This window comes from Rutidosis leptorrhynchoides, chromosome 11, assembly GCF_046630445.1.
Source record: "Rutidosis leptorrhynchoides isolate AG116_Rl617_1_P2 chromosome 11, CSIRO_AGI_Rlap_v1, whole genome shotgun sequence".
NCBI classification, from domain to species: Eukaryota; Viridiplantae; Streptophyta; class Magnoliopsida; order Asterales; family Asteraceae; genus Rutidosis; species Rutidosis leptorrhynchoides.
Genome location: NC_092343.1, coordinates 408,277,632 through 408,290,777, shown reverse-complemented (window position 1 = coordinate 408,290,777; position 13,146 = coordinate 408,277,632). Strand labels below are relative to the sequence as shown.

General features: G+C 36.3%; 2 protein-coding genes across 2 annotated transcripts; both read right to left on the bottom strand.

Annotated features, from left to right (window-relative positions):
- Positions 1–6,761: 6,761 nt before the first annotated feature.
- LOC139876204 (TMV resistance protein N-like) lies at positions 6,762–9,558 on the bottom strand. The gene is made up of 3 exons (XM_071863496.1): positions 8,398–9,558; positions 8,121–8,292; positions 6,762–6,793 (listed from the first exon to the last, which is right to left on the bottom strand). The coding sequence occupies exons 1-3, from the start codon at positions 9,556–9,558 to the stop codon at positions 6,762–6,764; spliced, it is 1,365 nt and encodes a 454-aa protein (XP_071719597.1).
- Positions 9,559–9,943: 385 nt separating this feature from the next.
- LOC139876203 (TMV resistance protein N-like) lies at positions 9,944–12,712 on the bottom strand. The gene is made up of 3 exons (XM_071863495.1): positions 12,234–12,712; positions 10,919–12,026; positions 9,944–10,195 (listed from the first exon to the last, which is right to left on the bottom strand). The coding sequence occupies exons 1-3, from the start codon at positions 12,707–12,709 to the stop codon at positions 9,944–9,946; spliced, it is 1,836 nt and encodes a 611-aa protein (XP_071719596.1). The 5' UTR covers positions 12,710–12,712.
- Positions 12,713–13,146: the final 434 nt, after the last annotated feature.

The window sequence follows — 13,146 nt, the reverse complement described above, 5'->3', positions numbered from 1 at the left end:
GCGGATAATTAAAATAATAATCTTTTATTATTTTATGAACAAAAATTACAAAATTAAATAATCACTTATTTAAAAACATGCACACGATTAATTTATCTCATGGATCCAGTTACACCATAATAATTGTCATGAATATAAAATAAAAGAGGAGTAAACGGTATACCTTTCTTCAAGAAACTGATGAACGGAGAGAAACTTACGATCAAAGCGTATGACCGTCTCTTTGGATAGTCCACTACACTTTCAGACAACGCCAATGGATGCTAGTCCAAACCCAAGTAACTTATTAATATAATCAAATTATATTAATAAACAAATAATATATAAACAATGCTCCGTTCAAATGATGCGACCAAAAAAACAAAAGTGGAGATTTCAACTTTTGTTGCTCTGGTGATTTTTAATACTTTTTCTGTTTTTGATTTTTTTCTTTCGTAAAATAATATTGCCCCACCACCAACTATAGAATTAGAATATATATATAACATGGTAAACCTTGAACCGAGCTTATAGGTCGGTGGAAAAAAAAACGCGTACCACATTAATTAATTTCCAATTCTATTTGGACTCTAATTTGGACTCTAATTCTATTCCATTTCAAAAGTACGTGGCCATCAAGAAAAACTTATTTGACAAACAATGTTTACATATTATTTGTTACGGATTAATTAATTAAACAATTAATTAATTTAATTTAACCATTTAAATCGTTTCGTTACTTAGACCAAAATATATATACATCATATATATACATATTTAATTTGACGTCTAGGTGTATATGTGTGTGACCCCGAAGGCTCAAATGAATTTAGCCATATAGTTATATGTTGTACCTTGCACATTAATCCTACAGACTCCCACTTGTGCATGACACAACACCAAGTAACTATACAAACAATGGATACCGTCTAGCAACAGGTCATTGTACCTAAATTCACGTGAGGTTAGTTTCTCGGAACTACTTATAGTAAGTGTTAAATGTCATTCGTCCCTTTGTTTCAGATACATTAGGTAAACTTGAGATATGGATCATTGGTCATTCTCATTTGTTTAACAATTATATTTCTCGATCTTCGAACTGAATTAGATCACCAAACTAATTAAGTATCATCTTAATTACATCTGGGTGCGGCCACACAAATATCTCATTCATTCATCGAGGAGCTCAAAAGTATCTAACTCCAAACATTTTGGAGGAACAAATCCCATATTGCATACACGTGTTTCTCACGAGCTTTACATTATACCCAATAATGGCCTTTATTACAGCCTTATTCAGGACAGCGTTTAACCATATCAAAATACAATATTCCACACATCAAAACTGGCGTGCATCTCAAGTCTAAGGACATAAAGACATAATCACTAAAAGATTCACTACTGACAACGATCCATGTAGTGATATCTCGGTTGGGTCATTCCAATATTCATCATCAATGAATACATATGAATTTGGTCTCTACAAGTTAACTATTTATCATCAATAAATATAACCAAACATTCATATTAATCTTAATTCATGTTATTCCCATAACATGACCGATTATGGAGATTTTGAATAATCAACAACTATTCATGGATTAAACATGCTAATACAGAACACAGTAATATAAATGAAAATGATCATACCATCAATATATCAATTCATTAAGATAAAACTGCTTAATGTTCCAAAAATATCCAAATACTAAATTAAATTAAAAAGATCAGCAGCATAACGAAGTCCAATACTACTAGCATGTTCATCATGCTTGTTATGTGTCATGGGCTTCGTGAACGGGTCAGCCACATTATCATCTGTATGAACCTTAAGAATACTAATATCATTCCTCTCAACGACTTCTTGAATGTAGTCAAACTTTCGAAGAATGTGTCTGCTACCCTTACGTACACGTGATTCTTTCGCAAGTATAATAGCACTTGAATTATCACAGTACATTTCCATAGGGGATTCAATGCTGGGAACTACTCCGAGTTCAGCAATAAACTTCCGAATCCAAACAGCTTGTTGTGCAGCTTCTGAGGCAGCAATGTATTCTGCTTCCGTTGTAGACTGTGCAACTGTGCTCTGCTTCGAGCTCTTCCAATCAACTGCCCCGCCATTCATGACAAAGATATTTCCTGACTGGGATCGAGAATCATCTCGATCAGTTTGAAAACTAGCATCTGTATAGCACTTAATACTCAACTCTTCTTTCAAACCACCGTAAACCAAGAACATATCTTTAGTTCTCCGCAAATATTTAAGAATGTTCTTAACAGCCATCCAATGTTCTTCACCTGGATTCTGTTGATAGCGACTCGTCAAACTCAAAGCTAACGAGACATCAGGTCTAGTACATAACATGGCATACATGATGGATCCTATAGCCGAAGCATACGGGATACCTTTCATTCGTCTTATCTCATCAGGTGTGACAGGACTTTGAGACTTGCTCAAGATTACACCCTTTTGCACGGGCAATGCTCCGCGCTTAGAGTTCTGCATGCTAAATCTACGCAAGATTTTATCAATGTATGTACTTTGACTCAAACCAATAAGCCTTTTGGATCTATTTCTATAGATCCCGATTCCAAGAATATATTTAGCTTCTCCAAGATCCTTCATGGAAAAACATTTACTAAGCCAAGATTTGACATCTTGCAAAGTTGGAATGTCATTTCCAATAAGTAGTATGTCATCAACATACAAGATCAAGAAGACTACTTTACTCCTACTAGCTCTAATGTAAACACAGGGCTCATCTCCATTTTGAGAAAAACCAAACTCTTTAATTTTCTCATCAAACTTGAGATTCCAGCTCCTGGATGCTTGCTTCAATCCATAAATGGATTTTAGAAGCTTGCATACTTTATTAGGATGCTTAGGATTCACAAACCCTTCTGGCTGAACCATATATACGTCCTCGCTTAGGTCGCCATTTAGGAAAGCGGTTTTGACATCCATTTGCCATATTTCATAATCATGAAAAGCAGCTATGGCAATAAGTATCCTAATTGATTTAATGCTCGCGACTGGTGAAAAATTTCCTCATAATCAATTCCTTGAGTTTGAGTATAACCTTTTGCTACCAACCGAGCCTTAAAAGTTTTTACATTACCGTCCATGTCAGCCTTCTTCTTGAAGACCCATTTACACCCCACTGTCTTGCAATTGGGTGGAAGATCAATCAAGTCCCATACTTGATTATCTTTCATGGACTGCATCTCTGCCTTCATAGCATCTTGCCATTTTTCAGATTCTGGATCTGATATGGCCTCACCGTAGCTAGAGGGTTCATCATAATCCCCTAGATGAGGTTCATCTGAATTAATCAGAAGATTTAGCCTCTCTGGTAGATGAGGAGTTCTACTAGATCTACGAATTATAGGTGCAACACGTTCTGGCTCACCAACAGTGTGTTCAGCTTCAACGTGCGGTTGGCTAGTGCCTTCAGAAGGTATGTCACTTTGTGATTCTTGAATTTCTTCAAAATCTACTTTACTCCCACTGACTTCTTGTAAGAGAAGATCTCTTTCAAAGAATTCAGCAAACCGAGCAGTAAACACTTTGTTTTCAGCTTGGTAGTAAAAGTAGTAACCCATTGTTTCCTTTGGGTATCCCACAAAGTGACATTTGATACCTCTGGGTTCTAACTTGTTTGAAGTGTCACGTTTTACATACGCTTCACAACCCCAGACTTTCAAATAAGACAACTTGGGACTCTTCCCATGCCATAGCTCATATGGTGTCTTTTCTACCTTCTTGGTTGGAACCATATTGAGTATGCGTGCAGCAGACTCTAATGCATAACCCCAAAAAGACATTGGTAGAGTAGTTAGACTCATCATAGATCAAACCATATCAAGTAAAGTTCGATTCCTCCGTTCAGACACACCATTGTGTTGTGGTGTGTAAGGTGGAGTGAACTGTGAGATGATTCCACAATTCTTCAGGTGGTCCAAAAACTCTTGACTCATGTATTCCCCTCCTCGATCAGAGCGAAGGGCTTTAATGGTCTTTCCAAGTTGATTTTTCTACTTCATTTTGGAAGATTTTGAACGTTTCAAAAACTTCATGTTTATGTTTCAGCAAGTAAACATAACCATATCTACTATAATCATCAGTAAATGTAACGAAGTATGATTCACCATGTCTAGACATAGTTCTAAAAGGGCCACATACATCAGTATGTATTAGTCCTAAAAGATCTTTAGCTCTTTCACCTAAACCGGAGAAAGGAGCCTTTGTCATCTTTCCACATAAACATGACTTACACACATCAAATGACTCAGAGCCAGTTGATTCCAAAAGCCCATCAGATTGGAGTTTTGAAATGCGTTGTTTGTTTATATGACCAAGACGACAATGCCATAGATAGGTATTATTCAAGTCTTGCTTGATTCGTTTGGCAGTACAGGTATATACAGAATTATTATTTGAAATCACACCATGCATATCAATTTCAAAAATACCATCACGTGGATAAGCATTAAAATAAAAAATATTATCCTTAGAAACTGAAATACCAAAGTGCGTAAATGTAAGTTCAAAACCAACATCTTTCAAAAGAGAAACTGAAACTACGTTGCTCGTAATACTAGGAGCATAATGACATTGTTCCAACAAAACAATAAGACCACTGGGTAGAGTAAGCTCATAAGTTCCAATAGCTTCAACAGCTGCTCGATCCCCATTGCCCACTCTTAAATCCAGTGTGCCTTTCTTCAGTCTCTTACTTCTTCTCATTCCCTGCATATTGTTACAGATGTGAGTACCACAACCAGTATCAAAAATCCAGGAATCACTAGAAAAAGTATATAACTGTATATGAAATATACCTGATTTGCTGGCTTCGCCAGCCTTGCCTTTTCTCAACTCAGATAGGTAGGAGGGACAGTTCCTCCTCCAGTGGCCAACTTTTCCACAGTGGAAACATTCGGCGTCTTTCGCTGGGTTTTCTTTCTTGGGAGGTGGTGGAATATTCTTCTTAGCAATTGACTTTCCTTTTCCTTTTCCCCAAGTTTTCGGCTTATTCTTTTTCACCTTACCATCCCTAATCATCAGGACACCCGGATTGGAAACCTTAGATGGAATATTCTGTTCAGCAGTTTTGAGCATCGAGTGCACCTCTGCCAGAGATTTCTCCCAACCTTGCATATTGTAATTCATTACAAATTGGTGATACGATTTTGGTAGTGAAGCCAAAACCGTGTTCACGGCCAAGTTAGGCGGCAAGGTAGTTCCAAGTTTTTCCAATCGGTCAATGTAGCTTTTCATTTTCAAGACATGAGAGCTCACTGACTGACCCTCCTCCATTTTGCATGTTTGAAGAAGCTTATAAGTTTCATACAACTCTTGACTAGCTTGTTTCTGAAACATGTTTTTCAGCTCAGTCATCATATCATATGCTGTACGATCTTCCATTTCCTTTTGGAGGTCAGAAGTCATACTAGCAAGCATGATTAAAGCTATCTTCTCTTGCTCATCAAACAACTTCTGATAAGCATTCTTTTGAGCAGCAGTAGCTGTCTCAGGAGGAGCTTCGGGTAAGGGTTCTTCAATTTTGTTCAACTTCCCTTCATATTTGAGAACGATTCTCAAGTTGCGGTGCCAGTCTAGGAAGTTTGAACCATTGAGTTTCTCCTTCTCCAACAAAGAACGGAGATTGTTTTGGTTTACGTTTTGATTGTTTGACATCTACAAAAGAATAAGATTCAATTTAGTATTTTCGATATAAAACTTTAATAAATTAACTACCCAAGTTTTTATATATTTTAAAAACAATTAATTTACGAAAGCCTAAGATCCACATAGAGATTCCATAGCCACATCTGTTGATCAGCTAGCAGTTATGGAGTCTATTGGTAGGTAGCGGGTACCAATTGCATCACAAGTACAACTCTTAGATCTATATGGGACCTAGAGATATGTGTAGTCCAACAAACCACTATTATCTACTGGCATGTTTGTCCCATCCTTGCCTCGAACTCAGGTCTCACCGTGAATACGATTAAGTCGTCCAATTTGGAAACAGTGGAAATTTAGCCTAGTCTCACTCGTAACTAAAAATCCACCTCGTGGCTATAATTCAATTAGGTCTCACCGTAATCAAAAAATAACGAGGAGTGTTTGCAAGCTCATTGGATGGCATGACTTAAATTTGACGGGTATATTGAAAAAGTTTGTGTTAACGAATAATGCATGCACACAAGATTCATTACACTAATTGTTAAAAACATTTTAACCAATTATATATGTCGATAGTGTTTGTGTGTCTAATTTGTTATTTTATCTAAAAATTAACAAATACACAAATGTGTATCGTTTTAAAACAATTTTAAAAGATGTCGATCATATATATTATTTGAGTTTCAAAAACATTTAACTTTAAACTCGTTAGAGTTTAACATTTAAAATCATCAATTTTAATCTTTGAAACCCGTTACCTATTTTATTTGATGTTTTCATCAAAAACAATTTGCATATATTATAATCAGCAATTAAATATAAAATGCAATAAATAAAACACAACCATGCATCACACACATACATAGCCTAGCCCAAAATATCCTATGCTTGATCCCATTAGCCGTCATGGGATCAAGAGGTCAAACTAAGGACAAACCATAGCTCCCACTTGAATCAAGATCCAAGTGAAAACTTGCCGAACGCTATCGTTGTTAACTTGACATGTTCGCCATCTTCTAAGTCAAGCTCCAAGTTGCATCTTTATCTTCAATCTTCATCTTATTACATTTATTCAAAATTGAAAATACGACTAGTCTAGTACATTTACAAATTGAAATAAACCTAAATACAATACTATGAAATTGAAAATAAACAAAATACAACTTTGGCTTCTATGGCCTCCAATTAAATCAAAAACAACATGGCATAAAATTGCCGTAACCAACAATCACAACAATCACACATTGGTCGGGGCATTATGGGCTATGTATGCAATCACAATTTAATAACAACATTATTAAACCTAAATATGGCTTGTCCATGGTTACAATGCATGTGTATAACCATGGAATAAAATAAATATTAAATAACCAACAATTATCCAAGCCATAACTTTCTAAATTCAAAATTTAAATAGTGAATTTCTTCAGATCTTATTTGTGCATCATGAGGTAATCAACAAAGTTGACTTACAAAACCATAAGGGTTTTGACTTTTACCAATTCACCACAAAGCTAGATCTAAGAAAATCACGCAACAATTAAGACGGTGTAAAAGCGGCTCATGATACCACTGATGGAAAATCGTGTGTACTTTTAACAATTCAGATTAACGCAGCGGATAATTAAAATAATAATCTTTTATTATTTTATGAACAAAAATTACAAAATTAAATAATCACTTATTTAAAAACATGCACACGATTAATTTATCTCATGGATCCAGTTACACCATAATAATTGTCATGAATATAAAATAAAAGAGGAGTAAACGGTATACCTTTCTTCAAGAAACTGATGAACGGAGAGAAACTTACGATCAAAGCGTATGACCGTCTCTTTGGATAGTCCACTACACTTTCAGACAACGCCAATGGATGCTAGTCCAAACCCAAGTAACTTATTAATATAATCAAATTATATTAATAAACAAATAATATATAAACAATGCTCCGTTCAAATGATGCGACCAAAAAAACAAAAGTGGAGATTTCAACTTTTGTTGCTCTGGTGATTTTTAATACTTTTTCTGTTTTTGATTTTTTTCTTTCGTAAAATAATATTGCCCCACCACCAACTATAGAATTAGAATATATATATAACATGGTAAACCTTGAACCGAGCTTATAGGTCGGTGGAAAAAAAAACGCGTACCACATTAATTAATTTCCAATTCTATTTGGACTCTAATTTGGACTCTAATTCTATTCCATTTCAAAAGTACGTGGCCATCAAGAAAAACTTATTTGACAAACAATGTTTACATATTATTTGTTACGGATTAATTAATTAAACAATTAATTAATTTAATTTAACCATTTAAATCGTTTCGTTACTTAGACCAAAATATATATACATCATATATATACATATTTAATTTGACGTCTAGGTGTATATGTGTGTGACCCCGAAGGCTCAAATGAATTTAGCCATATAGTTATATGTTGTACCTTGCACATTAATCCTACACCATCGACTTCTACTATCATCATAAAAATTATCCATATCGCTTTCCAGGTAAAGAAATCTAAGTTTCTTCATGTTTCGAAGACCTCTCATAAAACTCTCGGGATCAAGTTCCTGTGTGTATCTAAGATGGATACCCGTTGTTTCATCAGTACCCTGTGATAAAAAACGATTATTAGTATTAAAATAAGTTGCATCATAACAAACCAAGATAAGTTGGTTATCTCCACCAGCTTATGAATACATTTGATTCTTAATTACCTGGTCATTGTCCAATATGTCTTTAATTTCTGCTTCAACCCACAATCGACTGTGTCTCCAAGGCTTGTGGGGGTGTAAATGACGAACAATATTTTTGCCCATTTCTTCGACAAGGTCATGCATTTTCAAGCAATTATCTTTAGGAATAATTATGAGTGATCTTTCCTCAAGAGCTTTTAATCCAACTGTAGCATCTAATCCTTGACTTTCTAGTGCTCTAATCGCTTTGTCTTTTTTCCAACCTTTAAGTAAGCACGCGACATCTAGGAATATTTCTTGGTACTCATCTTTTAAACTTTTATAGCTAGCTTCAAGTTTTTTAAGAAGCTCATTGGGTGCCATACGTTTTGGGACTTGCAGCTTATTCAGTGCACCTATCCATTTAAGTTCATCTTTACCACTGAGATACGAACCCAAAACCTTAATCGCTAAGGAAACACGAGTAGTATAATGTACAACTTGTTCCGATATGTTTTCGTAAGTTTGGATTGGTATCTCATGCCCAAATGCATTTTTACTAAAGAGAATAAGTGAATCCTTGTTCGATAATTGATTGACATTGACATTAATAATATTTACCGTAACTCCGTGTGCTCTGAGTACTAGCAGCACATGTGCATCTCTAGTTGTAATGATAATTCTACTTCCTGGCTTATACCACTTAAGGTCAACTAGTAATTCCTCAAGCTGGTTATTGTGATCCACATCATCTAGAACAACAAGAACTCTTCTACCAGGCATCATTCTTCTCATCATCTTTTTCCCATCATAAACATTGTTTATCGTGATAATTTGATCTTTGAACACGTCCGAGAGGATTTGTTTCTGTAAAGAACTCAAACCATTCAAAGATGCTTTTGAAACTTCCCCTATTTTCTCTACAAAGCTTTGTCCTTCAAACTTATGGGATATCTTATCAAAAATAGCTCTAGCCAAAATTGTCTTCCCACCACCTTCTACCCCCTTGATCCCCATCACACGTACATCATCAATACCAACTTCTAAACTTGGTAAAACATTCTCAGCCAGAGATGCCATGACTGCAAACGTTTCATTTGTACTTGACAAAATGGGTCGTAACTCTACTATCTCGGCATCTACAAGGTCAAGTTTCCTAAAATCTGAAGATTCGATTATAATGGATTTGAGCTTTGGGTACATGTAGGGCATGTGAAGTTCTAACAAATGAAGACATCCATTAAGAATTAATGTTTCGAGATTTGGACTCGGCCCAAGGTTAAAATACTTCAAGGTTGAGTTCGTGAGGTCGAGGAACTTAAGTTTTGGAAATCCATTGGGGATATGAAACTCTATCATTTTAAAACAATCGGCAAGAATTAATGTCTCGAGGTTCGGAATGAGCTCAAAGTCAAAAGCCACCAATTTTGACAATGTGAGGTTAAGGGATATGAGCTTGTTAAAAGCCTAAGATAAGAAACTGAAAGTATATTAGTATACTGTATACATAAGGATGTATATGTAACATTAAAAAATTTGCAAAAAAACTAATTACCCATAACATGTTACCTTTCTTTCTCCAAAAGTGTTATCTTGAAAAAAAATTTAAGGTTAAGAATTCAAACGGAAACTGATCCCATCGCAGACATTGCAAACTATTTGGCATGTACGAGCCAAGTGTGTCAAATTTCCAACTGCTTCCATCACGCACACTATAACCAAAATAATGTACCACGTAAAGAAATCTAAGTTTCTTCATGTTTCGAAGTCCTCTCGTAAAAATTTCGAAATCTAAGTCTTGTGTGTATCTAAGTTGGATACCTCTTGTTGCTTCAGTACCCTATATACAAATGTGATGATTATTAAATTAAGTTGTATCACAACAAACGAAGATGAGTTAGTTATATTCACCTTACCAATACAATTGTAATACCCCGTCCCACATCGATTTTCATAAGTAAGTTTGAGTCCCTTATAAGGTAACCTTCACCCTTACCAAATACAACGCGTTTTGGGGTTACAAGCACAGCAGATCCCGTTAGAATTCTGCAATTAAAAGTGCTTGAGCGGGAGTAGTACTAGGATGGGTGACCTCCCGGGAAAGTCTCGTGTGGTCACCAAGAAAACGTTATGCGCCTACGGGCAAAGCGGACAATATTATGGTCGTGGTAAGGAGGGATGTTACAGATGGTATCAGTATCAGAGCACTAGCCTCTCGGGGTGTGACGCGAACTGAGGTATAGATCCTGGGTATCAATTTGTTTCGGTCCTTATTAATTACCTGATTTGTTTCGGTCCTTATTAATTACCTGATCATTGGCCAATATATCTATAATTTCTGCTTCATTCCACAATCGACTATAGGATGGGTGACCTCCCGGGAAAGTCTCGTGTGGTCACCAAGAAAACGTTATGCGCCTACGGGCAAAGCGGACAATATTATGGTCGTGGTAAGGAGGGATGTTACAGATGGTATCAGTATCAGAGCACTAGCCTCTCGGGGTGTGACGCGAACTGAGGTATAGATCCTGGGTATCAATTTGTTTCGGTCCTTATTAATTACCTGATCATTGGCCAATATATCTATAATTTCTGCTTCATTCCACAATCGACTATGTCTCCAGGGCTCATCAGGGTGTAAACGACGAACAATATTTTTGCCCATTTCTTCTATTCGGTCATGCATGTTCAAGCAATTATCTTTAGAAATAGATATTAGTGATTTTTCCTCAAGAACCCTTACACCATTTTTCGCATAAAATCCTTGACTTTCAAGTGCTCTGATCGCTACGTCTTTGTCCCAACCTTTAAGTAAGCACGCAACATCGAGGAATATTTCTTTGTACTCATTTTCTAAACCTGTATAGCTTATTTCCATTTGTTTAAGAGTTTCCTCCATTGGAATTTTCTTTAGCCTATCCAACACATCTTCCCATACATGTTTATCTTCACCACATAAAGACGAACCCAAAAGCGTGATTGTTAGGGGAAGACCGTCAGCATAATGTACCACTTGTTCCGATTCGTCTTCATAACCCTGAACTGGAGTCTCTGTCCCAAACGCACACCTACTGGAAAGGCAAATTGCTTCCTTGTTCGATAACAGATTGACAACATGAATAATTAATTTCACTCCTTGTACTTTGAGCACTTTCTCGTCTCTTGTTGTAATGATAATTCTACTTCCAGGCTTGAACCATTTAGGCTCAACTGCTAATCCCTTAAGCTGGTCAATGTGATCCACATCATCTAGAACAAGAAGGACCCTTCTAGCAGCCATCATTCTTTTAATCTTACTTTTCCCATCATAAATATCGTTTATTGTGATGCCTTGATCTTTGGACACATCCGAAAGGATTTGTTTCTGCAAAGAACTCAAACCATACAAAGATGCATTTGAAACTTCCCTTACATTCGCAACAAAGCTTCGACCATCATTAAAAGTATGAGATATTTGTTCAAAGACCGCTCTGGCCAAAGTTGTCTTCCCACTACCTCCCATCCCCTTGATCCCTATCACACGGACATCATTAGTACCAATTTCTAAACTTGAAACAACATCCTTAACTCGGGACACCATGCCTATTAAATTTTCATCAATACTTGACCAAATGGGAGGCAACTCCACTGAAATCGTTTTGACAATTTTTCTGATTAAATCAACCTCGTGCCTACACAATAAAAGATAGTCAGCTATCAGACGGACAACCCAAAAGTTAAGAAGTTTTCTTTATTCGTGTTACTCGGTAGGGCAAGTATTTGCGGTCTATCTGGAACAATCCGTGATCGTTTTTTAAACTTTCCCTGGCCGCCCCAAAATTGTGAACTTGTGAACTTGATAGTTGACTATCAGGTAGGAATTAATTTTAATTGATTACCCATTAAAATCGGCCTTTAAATTCCACCCCGTAAGACCAGCTACTTCATCCATAGCCCCTATCCATTTCCCGGCATCTTTTTCCTTCACATGTTTGGCAAATGCTTCTCCAACTACACCGGTTTGTTTGCGGACTTCAATCGGTTCCACATCATAGAAAACAGGATAAGCAGTCTGGTCTTCTGCCTTCTGGCACTCCATAATCTTGACAAGCTCCTCCAAGCACCAAGATGAAGACGCGTAGTCTTTAGAGAAAACGATTACGAAAAGTTTCGAATCTTTTATCGAATTGATAAGCTCATCACTTATCTTTCTTCCTTGTCGGATCTTCTTATCATCCATGTAGGTCACAACACCATTGTCCGCAAGAGCTTTATAAAGATGATCTACAAAGGTCTTACGCGTATCTTCACCTCTAAAGCTTAAAAATACATCGTACTTGAACCTCTTTTGGATAAATGAAGTAGAAGATGCCATTCCTTGCAGGTGATATGCTCAACCGAAACCTATTGATTGGAGTTAAGGTTTCAATTAATCGAAGAACACATAATGAAGAAATGTTATGGAATTATTAGATGGTTGTTACAATTGAGAGTTTACAGAAAATAGAAGAAATGGTTTACAACTGAATGAATAATTACAAGTCCTAATCACTGCTTAAGTAGTTAATTCTGTTACGAAACTGTTACAACGACTTATTACAGCCTTACAGCTAAAGTCAACTGATCTAACGACTGCAAACTGATTAACTCCAATTTGGGGAAGAATCATATCACGTGCCCTGCACAAGAAGAGTTCACGTGAATTGGCTAAACTTAACGATCGATCAAGGAAGCCCATGTAAGAACTAGCAACTAACACTGAAAAACCATTGAAAAGTAGAGGAATAAACTCTAATTAGTTCCCACGATACC

What these genes read in the sequence shown, in the direction of transcription:
- LOC139876203 (XM_071863495.1), bottom strand. Translation starts at nt 12,709, where the DNA reads ATGGCATCTTCTACTTCATTTATCCAAAAGAGGTTCAAGTACGATGTA. An exon ending in TTAAAGGCCGATTTTAATGG is followed by an intron (nt 12,027 to 12,233) that starts GTAATCAATTAA and finishes TTTATTGTGTAG; the next exon opens with GCACGAGGTTGATTTAATCA. An exon ending in ATATATTGGCCAATGATCAG is followed by an intron (nt 10,196 to 10,918) that starts GTAATTAATAAG and finishes ATTTGTATATAG; the next exon opens with GGTACTGAAGCAACAAGAGG.
- LOC139876204 (XM_071863496.1), bottom strand. Translation starts at nt 9,558, where the DNA reads ATGTACCCAAAGCTCAAATCCATTATAATCGAATCTTCAGATTTTAGG. An exon ending in ACATATTGGACAATGACCAG is followed by an intron (nt 8,293 to 8,397) that starts GTAATTAAGAAT and finishes TTTTTATCACAG; the next exon opens with GGTACTGATGAAACAACGGG. An exon ending in GTGTAGGATTAATGTGCAAG is followed by an intron (nt 6,794 to 8,120) that starts GTACAACATATA and finishes TATTGTATTTAG; the next exon opens with GTTTATTTCAATTTGTAAAT.